Source organism: Paramormyrops kingsleyae, chromosome 21 (genome assembly GCF_048594095.1).
Source record: "Paramormyrops kingsleyae isolate MSU_618 chromosome 21, PKINGS_0.4, whole genome shotgun sequence".
Classification (NCBI taxonomy): Eukaryota; Metazoa; Chordata; class Actinopteri; order Osteoglossiformes; family Mormyridae; genus Paramormyrops; species Paramormyrops kingsleyae.
The window spans coordinates 5,114,484-5,137,228 of record NC_132817.1 but is presented as its reverse complement, the minus strand read 5'-3'; the positions used below and the strand labels follow the sequence as shown (position 1 = coordinate 5,137,228).

Below are 22,745 nucleotides of genomic sequence, written 5' to 3'. Positions count from 1 at the left end.
CTGGCTTGATGGTGAATGCTGAGGCCTTTTTCAATGAGTGACAGCTGCGGTGAACGGGGCCCTAAGGCTTTAAGATGGAAGGAGAGTCTTTCCGCTGCCAAGCAAGATTCCGCGGGCCACGTTCTTCTATCTCAAGCCTCAAACCACAACCGCTGTGTTACGCAGGTGGCGGAAAACGAAACGAGCTGCATGCTACTCCTTGTGGAGAGTGCGCTCTGCCTTCCACAAGGGGGCGACATTTCCCACAAGATGGCTATATAGACCTGTGGAATATGGTGAGGATGAGGCAGCTAAAAATGAAATTATGGCTGTGATATTAGGCCAATAGGTGACTGGTTTATGGCTGTTTGTTGATTTACGTACTTGTGTAATAATTAGGAACCAAACAGGTATTTGAACCTTCCTTAATCTTTCAGTAACTTATATTATTTTATGTTCTAACATTGTATAATGTTTATGATCCCCTACGATTGCCCATGTGGTCCTGGTTAGTCTTACGAAGGATTGGAATTAAGTTTATAAAGAGATAAGGTTAATCGTTTGATCGGTACTAAATCATATGTACTTCTCCATCAGGCTGAATATTCAAATGTTAACGTAGCTGGTGCCTCGGTTATCCTGTAAAATTTGCAGAGGAACACCTAGATGGTTCTGCTCCTTTGAGGATCAGGGTGTGGTGATGCCTATGGAAAGAACCTGGTTTTTACCGGGGGGGGTAGCCCACCCCCAGCCCAGCCACACAGGCAGCGGGTCTCCAGAGGCCGGGTGTTGCCTTTGGACCTGAGAGAGGAAGGGCGGCCGTTCATCTGCGGACTTTCCCAGCCACTAGTCACCTGTCCGTCCGATGGCGGCCCCTAGGCCAAACCGCGAGGGGCCACCGGCCGAAACCCCGCATTGCCTGAACGCCTGGGACTTTTTAAGCGACGAAAAAGTGCTGATGAACGGCACCATTGTGACGCCACTTTCTGCCAGCTGCCGGTGTGGCGACGGTGGAAGCCGCGGATGAGTCTGCGGTTTCCGTGCCGTTTCCCTACCAGCGGAGCGCTGGCACTCGGGGGACTGGCTATGCCAGGCCACACAGAGCCGCCATTGTCCGCCGGGCAGTTTCACATGGGCGCTTAGGGATGGCCGCTGGGCTACTTCTGCAATGGCCACCGAGCGGCATAAAAGTGACTCCAGGCTGCGGGCCGGAGCTTCGCCCTCAGCGTTGGACCTGCCGCCCCCAGGGTAAGTGGCGATTTCACGCCCCGGCTGCTGACACGCTGTTCTAAACCGGGGTGGGGAGAATTCACTGGGTATCCTGATGCTAATAGGAAAACAAAAAACCTTGTTTGGATAGGAGGCAGAATAACATAGCCGAAGCTATATTCCATTTACCTGTATAATCCATCAAAATGACAGCTTTGACGGATCACATTCAGGCTATGTGTATATATCTCTACTTGATTATTAGTGCCCAGCTTTGTACACGATGGACTCAACAATGTAGCAGAGACGGACCGGTTGGCTGCGCTAGGGGTGTGCGATCAAAACCCTACCACGATCAGCCTCCATCCAGAGATCCTTAGTATCGCGCTACTCTGCACATTCTATCAGTTGCGGTTCTATGGCTCATACACGCATCTAAAGGTTTATTTGTCATCCAAATCCGGTTCGACACTCAAATGAACCGGTAACAGCAAACGGTAGGTATTACCCAGGGCTGCCAACTGTCACGCATCTGGCGTGACGCACACGCTTTCAGACTCATGCTTGCGCAAGAAATCTTACGGCAAATCTGTATTATTTTATTATAAACCTAAAAATAGCTACGTGAAAAGCCTTTGGGTAGTTTGCAAATCCTACATTACAAGGCAGTTCAATTCTTACATACATATAAATGCGTGTGCAGACTTATCTCAAATTGAAAACATGCCAGCCAGCTGACCAAAAGCTATCAGCCCTAAGGTGGTGACTTGGATTTGTTACTCTCTCCCAACATGCAACACATTCACGATTTGGAAGCGTAGAGGCATGGACATCATTGAGGAGTTGGTCCCTAAAAAGAATTTGACATCGGTAGTCTGGAACTTAGTTTGGATTTTCTAAAACCGACATGACACAAGCAAAAGTATTTTTGCAAAATTTGGCAAGATAATTCAGCACCTCAAAAGAAAACACCGGAACGAATATGCTGACAGTCAGTGAGGGGAACCCGCATGAGTGCATCAGGTGATAAGGTGCTACAACCATGCAGTCATTTGCAAAAACGGTCTTAAAAACGGACATGAAAATGAATTGTGAAAACATAGTGAATTATCGCGATTTTTTTCAGGCAGGTTATGTTATTTTTGCCATATGTTTTGTGTTGCCCCTGATGCCCCCACCCTACCACACTCTCCTCTCCCTCAGATGGAAGTCACAAGAGAGGCTGACCCACGCTCCCGCCTTAGGGCATCACGGACTGAGATCGCCATGGCGATCGACGACCCCTTCCCGCTGCTCTATGGACTGGCCGATCATGACATCATTACCGACCAACAGTTCAAGGTCCTCTTTATTGTTACCTGTATCCCAAGTGTTTACCAATCAGTATTAAAGGCTAAAAAACCTACAGCATTCCAGCTCCTGACTGGAGAATTAAGGTCCTTTGTATAGCCAGCTAACATCACTCCAGGAGGGCTCCCTGGCCTGTCCCTGTCCCCCCGGCCTGTCCCTGTCCCGGGCCCCCCGGCCTGTCCCTGTCCCCCCGGCCTGTCCCTGTCCTGTCCCTGTCCCCCCGGCCTGTCCCTGTCCTGTCCCTGTCCCCCCGGCCTGTCCCTGTCCTGTCCCGGGCCCCCCGGCCTGTCCCTGTCCCGGGCCCCCCGGCCTGTCCCTGTCCCGGGCCCCCCGGCCTGTCCCTGTCCCGGGCCCCCCGACCTGTCTCTGTCCCGGGCCCCCCGACCTGTCTCTGTCCCGGGCCCCCCGGCCTGTCCCTGTCCCGGGCTCACGGGCCTTTTTCACATCTGAACCATTTTGGTTTTAAAATCCTCTGGGGGCTTTAAATGAGGCTGCCCGAAACGTATGTGTCACACCTGCTCCTGCAGGAGACACTGGAGCAGAAGAGGCGGGAGGGAATTCACAAGGCCGTCTACTCTCTCCTCACCTGGCTCCTAGACCGGGAGGCCCATGTTATCCAGGCCTTCTGGAACAACCTGTCCAAGGAGTACAACCAGGAGAGGTACCCGAAACTGCAGTCTCTCTTCGTTGGCCTCCGGCAAGGTAAGACGGAGTGGGTATCCTTGTGTGTGAGAGTAGACTTCTATGGAAAAGCGGCATGAACGAACCTGCTTGCTGACAGACAGGGAGAGTTTGAGTTCAAGGCATGGAAAGAAGTCGTCAGGTGGATCCCGACTTTCCGTTCAGCCCCCGGCGCCTCTGGGCCGGAAGCGGAGCCCAGAGAGGGGGCAGCGAGCCCAACACCCCCACCACAGCAAGCACCAGCGCATAACCGGCCCAGGTGAGCTCAGTTCCAGCAGGGGATGGGGGTGCGGCCCTCTGTCTCAGACAAACGTTCCATAAACCTTAAACTGTTTCACAGGAACCAAACCGAAATCAGTTAGGAAAACGGAGAGCGCCGATGTATCCCGGCCACCCATGGGGAGCGGTGAGTGGGGAGAACCGGCGGCCGCTTAGCGGAGCCCCAACTCTTAAAAAGCTGGAGAAGCCTTTGCGTCATTTAAATGCTGCCAGGTTTGAGTGTAACCGTGTGCTCCTGCCAGGAATCCAGGCAGTAGCCGCCTCGGTGCAGAGGGCCGTCACCTTGTCGTCCGGCGAGCTGCCGGTTAGCTGTGAGGCCATGGAGGGAATCCTGATCAAGCAGGTCTTCGAGTCCGGTGGGTGTCTTGCAGGGCCGGTCCAAGGCATACGTGAGCAAAGCGACTGCGTCGAGCCCAGTGGCCACCAGGGGGCTCCCCATCTGATCCAACTGTCAGAATGGGCAGGAAGATGACAATTGACAACTAGGTTAACCAAGTTTCGCTTATGACCCTGGGTCGGCCCTGTTTTGTTCCTATAGCTGCTTTCCAGGTGGGACCTGGATGGTTTGCATACCTTTTAACCAAAGCAATTCTTTGTACATACTTCAATAAACCTATCTGTCATACCGTGCCCAGTGATCCGTGACAGATATTCAGAGCTGCCAGTAGTTGCCCTTTTGTCACTGAATTTCCACTGAACTCCCCAGCAACTTTTGCTTTCTGACATGCAGGAACCACCAAGAAATGCATTAAACTGGGCAGCGAATTCTATTCCCCTGCCAAGCTTGATGAGCTATCTGGAAGACACAAGTCAAAGACCGCAAAGACCCAAGTCCGCAACAAGGGGGCGCCAAGCAGCAAAATCAAGGAGGTTGGTCAGTTCATTTTCATCACATGCTGTGGCTTAAGAATTGACTTCTTTGTGATTCTGTATTGATTCAGAAAACAATGCGCTGTGGTTGTATTTCAAAACAGGAGGAGTGTCTTCCAAAGAACTCACCTAAGTACTGTTTAGTAGGAATAATAAAAATGAACTCGAGTGCTTCTTTATCTTTATTGAGGACAATACTGTTTACAGCTTCAGTTGAATCAGTGGCTTCTTCTAAAGAGCACTTCTCTTGTTTTACGGTGAATCAGCACCGTAAAATAGTGTTTAAATATTGAACATGCTTGTACACATTAACACAAACGGAACCGTTTGGTGGATGTGACGGCTTGAGGTGTAAAGAAGTTAACGAAATTGCTTTTTGAGCGGTAAAGGTGTCGGGAGGTCAGCCAATATTACAAAGAGCTGCTTTTTTTTTCCGTGAACAAATTCGAAAGTAATACAATCGAATGAAATGAGAGGAATTTTTTTTTTTATTGTATATTGGGACATTTATCCATTGAAAACTTGTTCCACAGGAAGAAGTTCATCCATCCGTCTTCCAGACTCTTATCCTGGACAGGGTGGTGGGGGGCCTGGAGCCTGTCCCAGGCAGCATGGGGCACAAGGCAGGGGTTCCCCCGGGATGGGGGGGGCAGGCCGCCACAGAGCGCACGCACACGCACAGATGCACGCACACATTTCATACATTCCTATCATTGTGGGGACTCTATTCATTTCTGTGGGCATATCCACAATCCTTACTACGAGAACCTTAACCCCTTTTCCAGGAAGACACCTGGATTCAGGAAAGTACAATAACTCCTTCCCAGCTCTAACCTTAACCATAAGTAAGCATTCAAAATATAAGACTTGGCTTTTTTAAATTGCACTCACAGATCTTTATAAAATCGAGTTTCCCCTTGTGGGGACGGGGAAAATATCCCCACAATGTGCTGACCAGACACACAGACACACACCGTTTACCGCACTTGGTATGAATATGATCTTGCCTGCTTTTTGCTGCTGTTTTCAGACTTTAAAAGGTGTGGGTGGGGTTTCGCTTTTGCTTTTCCCGAAAAGGGCCCTCAGTCTGTACTCACAGCTTCTCCTCTGTCTTTGACGCCTCCGGCTGTTCTTCTCTCTCCATTATGCTTTTCCAGGAAAACACCTGGATTCGGGAAAGTACAGTGGCCACATGTTAAACCTTCATGCATGTGGCCATTCCATGTAGCATGTGTGACTAAAGTAATATTTTTATTTAGCTTTTCTTGATTCTGGCATTTCTCTGTAAACAGACCTTGCCCCTCGTCCGGCTGTCCTCGTCCGGTCACCCTCGTCCGGTTGTCTTTGTCTGGCCTGCAGCTTTCAGCGTGCCAGTGGAGACCCTCATCGAAGGTCCCGTGTGTGTATGTTTGCCCAGGTGCTGCGCAATGACGACGAGTGTGCCGTGTGCAGAGACGGTGGCGAGCTGATCTGCTGCGACGGCTGCCCCAGGGCCTTCCACCTGGCCTGCCTCCTGCCTCCTCTCTCCTCCATCCCCAGGTGAATGTCCTGGGAGCAGTGCATTGTGGGTAGTGCAAAGGACCATGGGTGGGAAACATCAAGTAGAAGCACCAGGAGATTTGGAGCTGTGACACACCCCCTCCCACCCAAAAAGAGCCACTACCTAGCAGCAGTGGGAATGATGGGATTGCTGTGTATCACTTTGGTTACCTTCATGATTCCCATTGGTTAAGCCACATGGTGATTGACAGCAGAACACGATCATGCCCACTGTTGCCTTTCAGCCCTTAGTTCTCCACTGTATTCCTCTGCTAGAATAAAAAAAAATAGGTACTATCCTCTGTTTTTAAAGGTAATAAGGAAGGAGCAAAACCATGACATACACACACACACACACACACACACACACACACAACATTCAATCACACAAACGTAAGATGTACATTTGTTTACACACTGCAGCGGTACCTGGCGCTGCCAGCGATGCCTTGGCGAGCAGCCGGAGGATGTGAAGAGCCACGTGCCCACACAGGCCAGTGTGCGGATTGGGAGGCCGGGTGCCCCTTTGCCATGCTGGGAATGTGGGGGGGGCTAGTCTTAACCTTGGGTAGGAGGAGGGGGGGGGCAATCAAAAATGCTGAATCTGGTAATTAATTATGCATTTATAATGTCTTGTGCTTTCAGTAGGTGATCATTAACTTAAATGGTAGCAGCATGGCCTCGTGGAAGCATGAACGAGGTGAAAAGTTAACTGGTGCGTTCGGATGTGTGCGTGTGACCTGCAGCCCCCCCCCATGACCGAGGCGACCTCTGGCCCCACCGTGGATTTCTCCTTCTTCACCACACTGTCCTCAGCCTCCCTGTCCAGTGTCACCACCACCAAGAGCTGCCTGGCCGCAGAGCCACAGGTTGGATTGGGTGGGGGGGCGGTGGGTGTGGCCAAGCAGGAAGGGGCGGAACTCCCTATTGGAGAAGCAATATTCAAATAGGCAAACTCGATAAATAAATATTTAAAGTATTTATTGAAGTCAATAATTGCACATCATAATGAGGACACCAGACTTTCTTGGGAGACACCATGTATGCAATTAATTCAATTGGGTCGAGTTTTTGTCATGCCCCTGTGGGGGGGGGGAGGTATGAAATTCGCTATGATGTGGGTGAAGGAAGAAGCAGGGGCCTGCTGCTGTGTAATGCCGCTTCCTTTAGGTCTTCATGCTCTCCGTGGCTTTCTGAGGTCACCAAAACCTTTTTACTAAAAACCCACCATTCTTAGTAACGGTAAAACGTGATTAAAGAGCCCAGACCGGCACTATGCCTTTGTGTGTCAGTACCGGTGGCCCGACAGGTAACAGCCAATAAGCTCGAACGAAACAAATTCGGTTGCAGCCGATAAGCTGGAATGAATGAAGCTTGGCCACAGCCCAAATAAAACTCATGGGTTTCTAGAGCAGAGTCAGACTGACATAATCACATAGTTATGTCTCTAGTTGTGTGTTGACTTAAGGAGACTAATGTCCTTCAGGAATCTTCAGGAGAGAGTTTGGGTGGTTCCGAAACAATAGAACTCTGGAGTTCAGTTAACTCAAATGGTGGTGTTAAATGGTCATTATACATGGTATAACAATGTATAAATAAAATGAGGAAATGATTCTCATTGGAAAGGGATCATTCATACTAATGATATTGTAATTAGTGCTACACTATGATACACCAGAGTCCTGTTTATGTGCTACACTGATGACTACGATGATGACGGGGACTTTGATGTCGGCTGCTTCCTCCCGAGGTGGGGGCAGGGCAGCAGTGCGCCATGTGCCAGCTCAGCGGGAACCTGACTTTCTGCCTGCAGTGTCTGCGGGGTTTTCATCCGCACTGCGAATCCCTGAGGTGAGCCGGACCGGGGCTGCAGACGAAAGCGTGGCCACATAACACATCTCATACAGTACAAACAAAGGCCTGTCGTGTCCAGCGCGACACCAGTTTAATGTCACTTTAATGTTTGATGTTACGGAGTAGTCCCACTTCTTTACACCCCTGTTTCCATGCCAAACGGCCAGTGGGAAGTCCCGGTGCCGCTCCTGTTGCGAGATGTGGCCCAGCAGCGCCGAGAGTGTCCAGCAGGAGGCGGTGTCCCTGACTCTGCCGGTATGGTACATGCCGGGGTCTGCGGGGACAGTGTGACCATGGAGTAAGGAATACGGCTGTTAGTGGTTTACCAGGCTTGGAATAAATACAGAATATCTTGCTTTTATAGTCTCTCTCTTGGATTTTTATCCCGGCACATTAATAAAAGCAGAATAACAAACGCAATATTTCAGCATCAGACCACAACGTTAATTACTGTCCACACCTAAATCCATTCTGTAACCCACATCCTGTGCTCTGCCTTCTCCCCGGGGATAGCCCTCACACCCTCAAACATTACAGTGAAAATAAGGCCATAAACAAAAAATACAATAAGCACTATACAAACAAACGAAAACAAACACATGATGTTAAAGTTTTTAAAATGCCTACATAGCAGGCCATGGAATTGGCTATTAGCCACATATTTTAGATAGCATGATCGGACCTGTTTCGTTTTTGGGGAGGTTAGTCCAAATAGCTAGTTTTTTTTCATCTCAAAATACATCTTATATTCGGGGTCTAGACAAGAAAGGGAATAGATGGCACCAAATACGATATTTTGTAATGAGTGTTTCGACTTACTGTTGCATAGATTTGTCGTAAGAATTCTTGCGTAAGTCTGCAAGCGTGAGTGTCACGCCAGATGCGTGAGAGTCTGCAAGCGTGAGTGTCACGCCAGAGAGTTGGCAGCACTGACTGTGCGTTGTGTTTAACGTGTATCCCTGAGTGTCGCGTAAATTGTTGACTTCCCTGTCTGTACCACTGCTGGTATTAAATCAATAGTGGCTGTTAAACATAGTAACATTCGTTTTAAGAGAGCTGTTATATCATCTATTAATATGGCTCCACTCTTCGCAATACGTGTTCCTGCTGCATCAAAACCATTCTGCGCTCTCAATGGCTTCTGATATTTATTATCTACTCCTCTTCAAAATAGTACTGCTTTCTAAGCTGCGGTTGCTGGTTAATTTACTATATATTCTGTCAAATAAAATTATTTGTCGCTAGATAGAGATTTTGGGCCCCATGAAACCATATCAAATTGTGCCCCTCAATTCAGACCAATCCAGTTATTTTCCTAACTTTGTTGGCCCCCTGTCACTCAAGGGCCCTTGGAATCGTCCCAACCTTCCCCCACCCCTGGTCTTTAAAATAAGATTTTGGTTTTCCAAAAGCATTTTTCTAAAAATAATTGCCAAAAAGTGAGGGGTCATTTCAGTCAGGATTGTCTTATATTTGGGGCAAAACGGTAATATGTTAGTTAGGCTCCATTCTTTGTTGGGAGGGTTTCAGGGAGCTTTTTAGGGATGATCTTAATTTATCCAGTTTCACACGCTGCAGTATTTCTTAGATGCGCTGGTTTTGGGTGGGTGGGGAGAGAATGTAGTGTTTGAATGGCAGGTAATACTTTACTTGAGGGGACACAAACACTTAGTAATTACTCTGTTACTACTGAAGTACAAATCATGAATGAATATAGTGATTGCATGATTTGCATATAACGACGGGTTGGGCATGGGAAGGGGGGAGGGTTGAGGTCTCCACTCATTTAAGGTGGTCCAGGGGGGTTGTACTGGCTGGTTTTAATTATTGTGGGGGGGGTTACAACGACTCATTGAGGATGAACAAACACAACATCAGTATTTCACTTGTTATTCATGACTTGTTCCTTCATTAGTTCACAAAGGTTTACGGAATTAACAGATGTAGCAGCATATATAGTAGCTGCTTGAGATAAATGCGTCACAAGTCATTCATGGTAAATTAACATGAGATCAGTATGTAACATACATACATACATACATACATACAAACAAAAATAATAGCACAATACTATATAATTTGTGCCCCATCAAGTAAAGGATTACAGAATGTTAGACGCTAGGTTGTTATTTCAGAAATATGTGAAGTAAAGAAGCGAATTGGACGAAGGAATGCAGCCGACGTCATGCCTCTGTTTATGAGAACCTGGGGTTTTTAAAGGGTTACTGCGGGGGGGGGGGGGGGGGGGGGAGGAGCTGCAGAATGTGCTGAAGGGGGGCATGCACAACTCACCGAAGATGACAACTGAGGTGTGAAAGGAAGCTCAGGAGAGCTGAAAACTGAGTCTCTCTGGGAAACACCTTTGCAGGACGCACTCCAATCTGATGGAGTTTATTAAAGAGCAGCTACAAAGCCCCTGTCTCTGGGCCTCCTCCGCGAGGAGAAGAGACTCCGTCAATAACGCAAGACGTGTTTATCTTCGGAGAAGCAGGAAGTCCTCCTTTGCGTTCATTCAGAGGTCATTCGCAGGGTCACAGGTTGCGGTCTGATGGCGATCTAGTGCAGCTGGCTGGCATGAGATGCTGGGTCCCTGTGCTCCCACCAGGTGGCGCTGTATGAGGACCCAGAAGAGCAGGGTGCCATGCTCGCTGGAGACTCACTGAACAAAGACGAGCTGGAACCCATCATAGGGGAGGTGAGCAATGGGGAACTCCCAACGTCAAATGATGTCTGCAACACATGTAGGCGATGGTGGCCCCGGGCAATAGGATTCTAGCGAAAAGCGCCATCTTGGCTAGTCCAGATTAGCATCTGCCCGCCTCTCCAAACAGAATTCCATAGACGGGATCCTTCAATGGGCTCTCCACAACATCTCACGCCCCCTCTCTGAGAGACAGGGCTTCTTCCAGTGAGGGTCTGGTTATCCTGGCGTTCTGACCATCAGCGTGCACATTGGATCATGGAGAAGACGAAGATGGGCACCGCCTGAGATGCTGGGTGGCGGGGTTGATGTTTACTATGCTGATAAGAATGGCTCTTGCGTAGGGGGCTGTGGTTTTCTGCTTGCAGAATATGACGTTCGTTTTCGCTCAAAAGACACTAAATCAGGGGTTTTTGATAAGACTTTACTTGATGGGGCACAAGTACTACTGTAAGTAGTGACTTGCTTACTACTGAAATACAAACCATAAACAAATGTAGATGAGAAAACATCAGTGTTTCACATGTGTAATTCATTACTTGTTTCTTCAGTAGTTCACAAAGGTTTAAAGAATTAATCTTGAGAAAAAAAGATGATCATGATTCATTAACAAACATGAGATTATTTAATCTGCACTATTCATGATTTGTTTCTTCAGTAGTTAAAGGTTTACAGAATTAAGATACAGGTCTCTGCTTGAGATAAAACGTGCGTCGCAATTCATTAATGATGAACGAACATGACATCAGTATGTAACTAAGACTTAGTTTGTGATTAATTAATATATTAGTAATGGTATAATACTATATTATTTGTGTCCCGTCTAGTAATGTGTTACTGTTTTAAATTTTCCCATAAGTGATTTCAAGAAACACGTGGAGGGGCTTGTGAGCAGAAAATACAAAGAAAAAGTGTGTATTTCAAATAATTTAATTGTATAAAACACAATCACAAATCAAGTCATATAAATGCCGTGCATTAGATAGGAGATTCATACTGAGTAAGGGACTAAAAATGAACAACTTACAGGAAAAACATACTGATTATTAAAGCAACAGCTAACGTACAAAATACACATAGATGAGTAACATCTTATTACATATTAAATATCAAAAACATTATAACATTTCCAAAATCCTTTCTTCAGAAGGTTTCATCTGGCTCAGGGATATCATGCAGGGAATTCTCAGAGGTAAGCAGATAGTCCGCAGACTATCCAAAATTTGTACCTAATGTTGTTAGATTTAGGTGAGCTGTAGCGCTTTCAGAGATCAGAACGGCAGTCTCTCCAAAGATTTGATTTTATTGTCCTCCCGTGAGGAAACTTTGGGACTGTATGCCAGGCAGCTTCTTGTGATCCAGAAACATCCCGGAAATAAACTGCCTGTTTGTCCACAAGTCCATTCCTGCGTCATCGTTTGTGTAATAAAGGGCTTCTTTTGCCACATCCTGCTTCAGAAAACAGTCCTACCTGTTTGACAGAGAGGAGGGACGAGAAACAATTAGTGTTTCCGGTCTGTTGACACAGACATTAATGCTGATAAACACGACCCATGCCGGAGCGAGTGAAAATTATGCCAAATAAATCTCAGCTTCCATGTTTTCCGATAACATTGCCTGACGGCGTTTTTTTAAAAAGCAGCACCTGCTTACCTTGCCTGGTCGCGGCTTTGGACCTGTGACTGAAATACCTGCAGACGGGTCTGATCCAAGGTAGCTGTTGGAAAGACAGATGGGATGATTATGACGACGTGGGAGATGCGAGTGGCTCAAAACCGTGGGGCAGATTTAGAAGAGACTTACGGGTCGTGCCACCACACTCCTCTGCGGCCGCTTGAATCCGAGTTTGCTCATAACGCTGGGAATATTCAGGATCGGCCGGACATTCCTGGGAATGGCAAGGATGGAGAGAAAAGTCAGTAGCTGTAGACTGATGACTGTGAGTAACCTTGGGTTAAGCAGGCAGTGATCAACAGACCGCGGACAACTAACACACTAGGTGTTTGGAATCTCACCCTGATTGCTAGTTTATATGGTCAAACTGTTTCATTTTACAAATGTAAGGACCCATTTATTTGGCGTCTGGTAATGTCTTTCAACAACTGCACTCCTTACTGACCCAAAGGCTGAAGAATCTATTATCACCGAACTCGCCGAAGTAAAACAGTAAGCTATGCCTGTCATTCATCGGCCGTGCTGGTAAACATGCAAGTCTCAGCCTGTCCTCTGCAGCATGTGCTCCTGTGTTTACCCACATCTTGGCAGCCTTGCCCCTATGCCAGTCACACTGTAAGTCAGAAAAACAGGACAGAAAATCACCGTTGGGGCTGTGGAGTGGATGTTGTGGATCTGGTGGGTATGTCTTCCACTGTGATCTCATCCTCCTCTTCATCGGTGCTAGGGATGCAGTCCCAGAGCTCACTGTTAACCCACAGCGAGTCCTGGGGACCCTGGCCGGGCAGGCCGACGCAGGTGGTCCAGCGGCAAAGGGGGCAGCGCACCGTGCACAGGTTACAGGAGTCATGACTGGCCAAGCACTCCAGGCACGGCGTGCAGAAGGTGTGCTTGCAGTGCAGCCGGCGCGGCACGCGCTTCTGCCGCGTGTAGTGCTGCAGGCAGACGGGACATTCGCTGTCGTACTCGCTTCCGGGCATCTCTGCTTCTGCTGCTGGATTGCGGGGGGCCGGCTTGGTTTCTCGTTACCCTCTCAGCTGTGCGCTGGTTCCTAGGCTCGTTCACGCACAGGGCCGTGTATGAGAAATGTACTGCGTGGACGGGGGGTGCGATCTGTAAACGAACGGCAAATGTAAACATGTACGCATCAACAGTCTAAAACATGTCTAAAAACTATGTATACAACTATATACATATATATATAGATAACAGCAACATATTTTGTAGCAGACAACGTTTTGTTAATTATTTAGCTGTGTAAACTGGATGCTCTCAATTTGTCTGAAACTGTAGTTATTTGCTCTCAGAAGCACTATTCTGGGCTAATAACAAATATGCAAGAAAGGAAAATCAGCACCGAGACGCCCGTTCAGACTAAATAATACACATATATGCAATTTGTACTTCTTTGTTTAAAAGTTGTTCTCATTTAGTGTATAACCAATGCAGTTCAAAAACACTACAAAATATCCGATCATAACAAGAACCAATCAATTAGGAGTGATCGATACTCACTGAGATGGGTGTAAGCGTCGCGCTACTCCGGATTAAACGCGCTAGCTGTTATTCCCTCCTGTCTTTCCCCTGTCACTGAGATCGGCAATCCATACAGCAATGACACCATGTGCATTTATAGGCCCGATTGTCCTTGTGACGTAGAGCAGATCCCGAAGAAATTATACGGAAAGAGGCGTGGTTTGGCAGCGCCTGCGAGATGCGGCACCCCGGCAGCCCTCTAGCGCGCTGTGTCACGGATCAGGCGCCCTCATGTTTAGCAATCATTTCGTACTCTATCAACCGGTTTTGCTCTTCTGTCATTTGTTCACACTGTACACATACACGATTTCTTTGGTAATAGTTTTCATCCTTCTGTAATTATCATGTAGTTATCATGTACGTGTGGCACGGTGTTTTCCACACCCATTTTAGTGTTTAATCTCGGGATTATCTATCTATCTATCTATCTATCTATCTATCTATCTATCTATCTATCTACACATCTATCTACACATCTATCTGTCTATCTATCTATCTAATCACACATCTATCTGTCTATCTATCTATCTCATCACACATCTATCTATCTATCTAATCACACATCTATCTATCTATCTATCTATCTATCTATCTATCTATCTATCTATCTATCTATCTATCTAATCACACATCTATCTATCTATCTATCTATCTAATCACACATCTATCTATCTATCTATCTATCTATCTATCTATCTATCTATCTATCTATCTATCTATCTATCTATCTAATCACACATCTATCTATCTATCTATCTATCTAATCTACCCACCTATCCTACCGAACCTACCTACTGGCCTGGCCTTCTCTGTCGGGTGGGGGGGGCCTTAGACCTCTGGGCCCGGGGTCCAGCCTAGCGGGGCCGGCCGCCGACGGAGCCTGCGTGCTCGTCGCCATGGCCCCCTGGGGCTCCTGCGATGTGGCTGCCGGATGGCCCCCCTCCAGAGCGCTCCTCTGCCCTTTTCTGGGTGGGGGCTACAATTGTCCCTGCGATGGTCCTCCTGTGGTTCCCGTGCCCTGGGGGGCCTCTGGATATCTGGGGCCCGGGTCTCCTCCGTGTCGGCTTCATGTCCTGGGTGGGCGGGGCTGTGGCTCCCCACACACACTACTAGACATTTACATGGAGAAACCTTAGGAACACCAGTGCGCATGACACACACAGGTGTGCACACAGGTGCTCACGGACACGTGCTCACGGACACACACTGTCTTGATCGGCTGTTGCTTCTGGGCATGTGTTGTAATGCTGGTTGTGTGTGCTGTTCAACAACATTTAACGTTTGATGGTCGTTGTGATTAGTACAGATGTTGTATGTTGTCTTTCTCTTTTCAGCAGACATGGAAGCAGATTATCTGTTTTGTTTTTTTCTTTTCTCCTTTTTTTTTCCTCCTCTCTCTCCCTCTTATCCTTTCCCCTCTCCCTCTCCGTCTTTTGAGGAAGTAAATAAAAATATAAAACAAATAAATAAATAATAACATAAATAAATAAATACAAATAAAGTAGTCCTCCGCAGAGGGGGGGTGGAGGAGGGAATATAAAAAAATAAAAAAAAATAAAAAAAATTAATTAATCTATTATTCTTGCTTCCGCGTTTTTCTAGTAGATTCTTGTTTAAATCAGAAATAGCAGCAGCAATTAGTGTCACTTGCCAGAACCTGAAAGGTGACTTAGTTTCTACTAATCCATGAATGCAGGAAGCTTTGCGAATGTATGTTACCGTATAATTTATTTCGTGACGTAACGGATACTGTGGAATATTAAGTTATTAACTATGGAAAAACACGCTCATCACTGCGGTAAACGTATGCCAGAGGTTTATTTACGAAATAACCCGACTGTAAGCCTTGCCTATTTGTAATATTTCTTTTGAAGAAATATCGGCCACAGTTTAGTTCTTGTTTATAACTTTTTAAATTCCCCCACAATGGTAAAATCAAATCTTCAAACATGAACCGACAGATACAAGCCGTTATTTAACCGAGGATTAGGAAGCTTTACGTAGTGCATAAGCCAATATCGATTTTTCTTTTATTTCTAATTATTATTGTTGTTGTTAGACTTATTTTATTTTTAGATTTTTTTCTAATACAGGCATATTTCCATTATAAAACGATGGGTCGATGTGCAGGAGATTTCTGAAAAGCACTTTATCTTATAAAACGCCATGTTCTTTTCTAAGGTCAAGAAGCAAAAGTAAAACCCTTGAAGTTGCACATACACCCAGTAAACAACAGGCAATCGCTAAAAACAGCACATTCCCAAACTTTGGTCGTAAAAGACCATAGTCAAATTTCAACTTCCTTTAGCTGGTGTTTGAGGCGTGTCTGAATTTCACTTGTGTTCTGCATCCTTATATATCTGTGTATCTAGTTGCTTAATTAATAATTCACATAGCAGATGATTAACACTAAACCCAGACAGACTTCACTGTGAATTGCAACGTACGATATGTAATTTACTTTGACGTAATTTAAATTGTCTGCCGTTTTACACTGGGATGCCACCTTGTGGCCAAAACAAAATATGAACTTCATCCCTCGGTTTTAATGTAGATGGTTTTTACACGTGGCGCTGCCACCGCGACGGTATTTCACAAGCCCTGGGGTTTTGTGTAAAATTATTACTTGGTTTCTTTAACTGATTAATGGAGGTAAGGACACTAATTAAAATTTGGTGCTGTATTTTTTTTAGCTCATCCGGAGAAAGCAGTCTCTTGCACGCTGCTGCCCCCTAGCGAGCTAGCAAAGTAATGGTTAATTGTGGAATCAATTGCATCCACCCTCTGTAACTGCTTATACTATTCAGGGTCATGGGATGTCCAGAACCTGTGGGGGCAAGGATGGGGCACCAACCCATTACAGGCCCCACTCACACACACACACACACACACCTACAGGCAATTTGGCAACTCCAGTTAACCTCAACATGTGGTGGGAAAGCCAGAGTACCCAGTGGAAACCGCACAACAACACAGGAATAAGATTCAAATTCCATACACATGGAACCATGTTGGAGACCCGAACCCTGGATCTAGAGGTGTAAGGCAAGTGCTAACCACTGCACCGCAACTGGAATCAATTCTGCTTCTGAAAACACTTAAAGAATCATATGTAAACTCACCTCTATTTCATGTTTATATGAACCTTCTTTTTAACCGGTGCAAGTTGCACATCTTCACTGTATGTCCGAAAGCGCTGGGACACCTGGCCATTGCACCTACAGGAACTTCTCACATTCCATTCTACATTCCATTGGTGTTTTTCTGGAATCCTGCAGTTATTGAGTCCTCAGAGTGTTGGGTACATAGTGTGACTGAATAACTACAGGTGTCCAAACTTTCTCTAGCATTTCTCTGGCATTATCTACCCCCGCTCTCTCACTTTACGTGGTCTGCAGCTTCATGGCTGAGTTTCTGTTGTTCCGAAGTGCTTCCGCTTTGCAATAATACCACTTACAGTTGACTGTGCAATATCTATCTGGGAATTTCATGAACTGGCTTATTGCAGAGGTTGCATCCTACAATAATAAAACGCTTGAATTCACTGAGCTCTTCAGAAAGACCCATTCTTTGACATTGCTCTCAAAACAGAAAGTGAATGTTTATGGGCAAAAAAAAAAAAAGAAATCTAAAACCTATTTGTCAAATGGCCCTATCATCAGAAGCCTGACAAGCATTGAATGTGTGCCTGAAATCTGAAAAGATCCTGAATTTAAGGCATTAGCCATCAACAAAAATAATAAAATATTGCAAATTATGATATCCTTAAGGCTGGCATGGAGGTGCAGTGATTGCCACAAACCTTGGGAACCAGGGTTCAAATCTCCGCTCGAGTTCCATGTGTGGATTTTGCATGTTCTTCCTGTCCAAAAACACGCTGAGGTTAATTGGAGTTACCAAATTGCCTGTGTGTGTGAGTGAATGGTGTGTGCGTGTATGGCGTGTGTGTGAATGGTGTGTGTGTGTATGTTGTGTGAGTGAATGGTGTGTGTGTGTATGGTGTGTGAGTGTATGGTGTGTGTTTGAATGGTGTGTGAGTGAATGGTGTGTATGGTGTGTGTGTTTGTATGGTGTGTGCATGTATGGTGTGTGAGTGAATGGTGTGTATGGTGTGTGTGTGTATGGTGTGTGCATGTATGGTGTGTGAGTGAATAGTGTGTATGGTGTGTGTGTGTGTATGGTGTGTGTTTGTATGGTGTGTGTGTGTGTATGATGTGTGTGTATGGTGTGTGTTTGTATGGTGTGTGTGTGTATGGTGTGTGTGTTTGTATGGTGTGTGTGTATGGTGTGTGTTTGTATGGTGTGTGTGTGTGTGTATGGTGTGTGTTTGTATGGTGTGTGAGTGAATGGTGTGTATGGTGTGTGTGTGTGTATGGTGTGTGTTTGTATGGTGTGTGAGTGAATGGTGTGTATGGTGTGTGTGTGTGTATGGTGTGTGTGTGTGTGTATGGTGTGTGTGTGTGTATGGTGTGTGTGTGTATGGTGTGTGTGTTTGTATGGTGTGTGTGTGTGTATGGTGTGTGTGTGTGTGTATGGTGTGTGAGTGTGTATGGTGTGTGTTTGTATGGTGTGTGTGTGTGTATGGTGTGTGTGTGTGTGTATGGTGTGTGTGTGTGTATGGTGTGTGAGTGTGTATGGTGTGTGTGTTTGTATGGTGTGTGTGTGTGTATGGTGTGTGTGTGTGTGTATGGTGTGTGAGTGTGTATGTGTGTGAGTGTGTATGGTGTGTGTGTGTGTATGGTGTGTGAGTGTGTATGGTGTGTGTGTGTATGGTGTGTGTGTTTGTATGGTGTGTGTGTGTATGGTGTGTGTGTGTATGGTGTGTGTGTGTGTGTATGGTGTGTGTGTGTATGGTGTGTGTGTGTATGGTGTGTGAGTGTGTATGGTGTGTGTGTGTATGGTGTGTGTGTGGGTTGGCGCCCCCTCCTGGGTTGTTCTCTGGCTTGTTTCTGTAGCCTCCAGGTCCCCCACCACCCTGAATAGGAAAAGTGGTTACAGAAGATGGGTGGATAATATCTTTAACAATAAATAAAACAAAATGGCCCGAGTAACAATGATTCCTCGCCTTTCCCCTCCGCCAGCTTCCTCGTGAAACGCTGCTAACTGATTGGTCTAATTTTAGCTGTGGATTCTGTGATTCTGTGTAACATTCCGACCGAAGATCTCGTGCTGTTTACAACCAGGAAGGAATACTATTGGTTTTTATTAAAAATCCTTAATAAAGCCCAAATTTTAAAGCACAAGAAATGTTTATTTATATAAACTGTATAGAGTCATCCTATATCTTATTTTGAAAACATATTGATAGCGAATATTTACTTTTTTTGTATACTTTTGTAAATTACGTAAATTGCACGGCCTCCCCTTGCTCCTCACTGAGATCCTCAGTGGGCTATGGCTCCCCCAGCTGAGAGCCTCTTATCTATAACTAGAAATGTTTTATATGTATCCACGGCTTATGATCTAGTCCCCCAATCCAGCAAGTAAATGATCAGATGTGATTGATATAAGTGGCGTTGCAAAAGTTTGACAAATAAATCGAAACGCTCCACCGAAACATATACATGCAATCTTAGTAATCGAATCACTATAACCGAGAGCGATGATTCTTCAAGAGATCAGTCTTTATGAATTTAAATAAATGCCAATGGTTCAAATCTCTTTGAAATTGTAATTTGTTTATTAACCAAATGATTTTATCCAATGTGATGTACATTTTTGAGAAAGCAGGGCAATTAGAGGTTAAGGGCTTTGCTCAGAGACCCAGTGGGATTTGAACTAGCAACGTTCTGGCACAGACACAGTGTCCTAACCACTGAGCCGCACAACAACCCCCCTGTTATGATTTATGAAGCTGAAGTTGGTCTGTGACACACATGTTGATGAACATTCCAAACGGAGCTACTCGGTGCAGCGACACAGGCACCTATGGGGGGGCCATGCCCCCCAGGAATTCCACCGCATGGGGGCAGCCCTCTAACCAGGACACCCAAGCCCTTGCTGGGCCCCCAGTCAACAGTGGGACAGCTCAGCTGGGGAGGAATGCGAACGCCGAGCCAGCAATGTCCAAGCACTACTGCCCCCCCCCCCCCCGACCTCTGGGAGCAGCATGTGGTATTTTAATGTCGACCATGTGAAGCACAGATTCCAGTGAAGGCCGCAGTTAAACACGGCTATCGCCATGCAAAAGACAGGGCTCCTTATTTCATCAGATGCGTACAGCCAGCGGTCAAGGAGAAATTATTCAGAAGCATATTTGTGTTGTCGTCTATTATGTCCTTTTTTGTCAGCGTGGCGATTGGCTGCTGGGCCTTCCAGGCTGGTCTTTCTGAGCAGTATTTGGTTGCTGTGGTAACCAGCTTTGTACGGCTTTGACAAACAGTGGCGAGGAATTTTGCACCGTGGACACGTGCCCTGGGTGGTATGAGGAGAACATTTATGTGTGGAGATCCTTCGCCAGACCCGGACTGGCCCCTCGGTTAACGGAACAAGCAGCGGAACCGATTGGGGCCATAAGAATCAGGGTGTTGTGAAAGATGTATGGATGGTTTTAAAAGAGCTGGTTTTGTCTCGGCCTACTCCGTCCACATAATAATACGTCCAGGGGAAAAAGTGTAAAACGTTTCTTCTCTCTACTAACACTGGAATTTGAAAAAGCAGCAGGTCATGGGGTGATTCTCTGCGGGTCGGAACACTGTCCCTGTGATCGAAAGGTTGGCAGTTTGCGTCCCAGCATCTACAGTGTGATTTTCACTGTTGGGTCCCTGAGCAAGACCTTCAACCTTAATTGTTCCAGTGAGTATCTATCCCTGCTTTCAGAATCGTGTGCTGCTTTGGATGAATGTTCCTGCTAAATAGAGAATTCAGCCTAGTACTGGGTGACTTTATCAGTGCACCTCTGAGAGACCCATGGGTAGGAGACTACGATGCTTAAATGATCTTCGCTAATATGAACAGATTCCACTGGCCACATAGGCAGTTACTACTGGGTCACACACTGCTGCCCTATGAAGTTGTACTCCTTTCCAGAGAGCTCCCTCTAGTGGAGGCTGTCTTCTAGGCCGTCAATTCATCTGGATACTACTTAAACTCCTCACTGCCCGCTGGTCCGCACTGCTGAGGGTGGGAGATCCCCAGTTAGTAGTGAGAATCTCTGGTATTTTGTGGACTTTTTAGAGGAAGGCAGAGCCTTGGATTCTCCCATCACCCTGGTGTGAATTGAATGGCGTCACATTCTCGAACATTCTGGGGGTCATTGCAAATTCCCGCTTTGCAAAAGTGCTCTTTTGTGTGCCCTCTGATCTCTTGCTAAGAGTAAATCATAATCCTTTGATAATTTTATTATTTTCTCCACCATCTGCACATTGCATTTTGTCTACGTTTTTGCACAACAAAAATGAGCAGCAGGGGGCGCCCTTACATTGTCTATAATACTGTACAACGCAGACAATTCAACAATGATGTGCATATGCTGCGGGCGGTCTTAATGTGTGAATGTGTTTGTTGTACATTCTTAATAACAACTTCGTGCATGACTAAGTCTTTCCTTACCTCTGACACCTGGACTCATACAGGTTGCAGCTCAGTCCTCTGTTACCACAGGTTACCATGGAAATGGCGGTAATGGTTATTCACTGTCTGCATAGCTAGACGTACAGCTAGCGCATGTAGCATGGTTCTTAGCATGGCGGAAATGACTTAAGGGGCCTGATGGACGGAGCCAAAGCACTGGGCACACGATGCATGCATCTGCGAAGTTCTAACAAAATCACGTTCATGCACACGTGAAAGCCGGTCCTCACAGGGGTAATAAAATGGTAGTGGGTACGCCATGGCCGTCTGGAACCCCGCCGGACATAGGCCACTAGTGGACCATGTTCCCTCGCTAACTCGGTCTCGTTGAGGGTTGATGCAGCACGTCGCAATACGCACTCAGGAGAAAGGAACACCTGCCAGGCCCAGGGTACAAGCCTGCTGTCAACCTCGGTTCTCAGTTAGCCACAGAGAGGGCCTCGGGAGACACAAAGCGGGGGCAGACTCTGCGATTTACATCCATGGGCCTTTAGCCATGTGACGGGATCGATGATTGTAAAGACAGCAGGCAACAGCCGGAGGACATTGGCTTCCAAAGGTTCCTGCAGATGTGTGGTGCCATCGGTTAGATGATGAGACGTTTTACTGGCATTTATTGATTTCCGGCTCGCAGGATCCTCGTTGCTGAGGACCCCAGGGGCTGGACCAGGCCGAGGGGACTTCCACGTAACACCTGGCTGTGGCAGATGGATGGTCATTTCTGGAGGGTGGGACTGGACCATGTGTCTGCCTGGGGGGGGGTTGCTAGTCAGCATCCTGGGGATCCTGATCTGACCTGACCTGACCTGACCTGATTGATTTTCACCTCACCATTGTGTGGCTGATCATTTGTGATGAGGAGAGCCATTTGTTTGTTTATTGGACAAACCTGCCATCTTCTGTAAGGTCATTCAATGCCAAAGAAGAGTCCTTGTGCTGGAATATAACCACCTATTTGGGAGGCTAATGTTTACGTTGCTGCCACCAGTGAGGGTGATGTCGCTTTATGTGAATCTTCATGGGGGTAGGAACAGGCTTGGTGTAGTGACACTCAGGCTTTTGTGAGGGCATTTGATTAATTCAGCGTCACACTTTCCGTCACCCACACATCTGTGGAATAGGAGGTTATAGGTTTGGGTATCTGTCACGGCTGAATGGAATTTATTTTGCACATTTGGTAATTTCTGTTGATTGTCAGGTATGGCTCAAGTACAAGGAACATGGATCCTCTCCCTTGTGCCTCCAGCGCCATCTACTGACAGCTGAGTGCATACCGACCTGCAGAGTGGAATCAGTGGCGAATGATGAAGCCTGGAGACAGAATGAAAAAGCGACAGATGGACAGCAGCACACACTATAGAGGAGGTATATAGTGGTCTTCAGAATCAGATTTATAGTGATAATGACATAGAACAGTGACGGTCCGGCTCTATGTGCTACAAGAGCACAGCACTCTCAGCTGGACAATGCTGACGATGTGTGGAATATGGGTTCCAAAACA

At 46.5% G+C, this 22,745-nt stretch overlaps 1 protein-coding gene across 3 annotated transcripts; it reads left to right on the top strand.

The window, feature by feature from the left end:
* Positions 1-129: 129 nt before the first annotated feature.
* Positions 130-11,430, top strand: aire (autoimmune regulator). 3 transcript variants are annotated; one of them, XM_023822266.2, is made up of 15 exons: positions 130-275; positions 634-1,227; positions 2,392-2,529; positions 3,066-3,240; positions 3,320-3,478; positions 3,560-3,625; positions 3,741-3,854; positions 4,229-4,368; positions 5,786-5,907; positions 6,331-6,406; positions 6,654-6,776; positions 7,658-7,758; positions 7,929-8,016; positions 10,367-10,456; positions 10,593-11,430. In XM_023822266.2, the coding sequence occupies exons 3-15, from the start codon at positions 2,392-2,394 to the stop codon at positions 10,671-10,673; spliced, it is 1,473 nt and encodes a 490-aa protein (XP_023678034.2). In that variant the 5' UTR covers positions 130-275; positions 634-1,227; the 3' UTR covers positions 10,674-11,430. The 3 variants fall into 3 exon arrangements, with proteins under 3 accessions (XP_023678034.2, XP_072560548.1, XP_023678035.2); XM_072704447.1 differs by having other exon boundaries at positions 275-389; positions 6,331-6,400; XM_023822267.2 differs by having other exon boundaries at positions 275-389.
* The last annotated feature ends 11,315 nt before the right edge of the window (positions 11,431-22,745 follow it).

What these genes read in the sequence shown, in the direction of transcription:
- aire (XM_023822266.2), top strand. Translation starts at nt 2,392, where the DNA reads ATGGAAGTCACAAGAGAGGCTGACCCACGCTCCCGCCTTAGGGCATCA. An exon ending in CCTCTCTCCTCCATCCCCAG is followed by an intron (nt 5,908 to 6,330) that starts GTGAATGTCCTG and finishes TACACACTGCAG; the next exon opens with CGGTACCTGGCGCTGCCAGC. An exon ending in ACGTGCCCACACAGGCCAGT is followed by an intron (nt 6,407 to 6,653) that starts GTGCGGATTGGG and finishes TGTGACCTGCAG; the next exon opens with CCCCCCCCCATGACCGAGGC.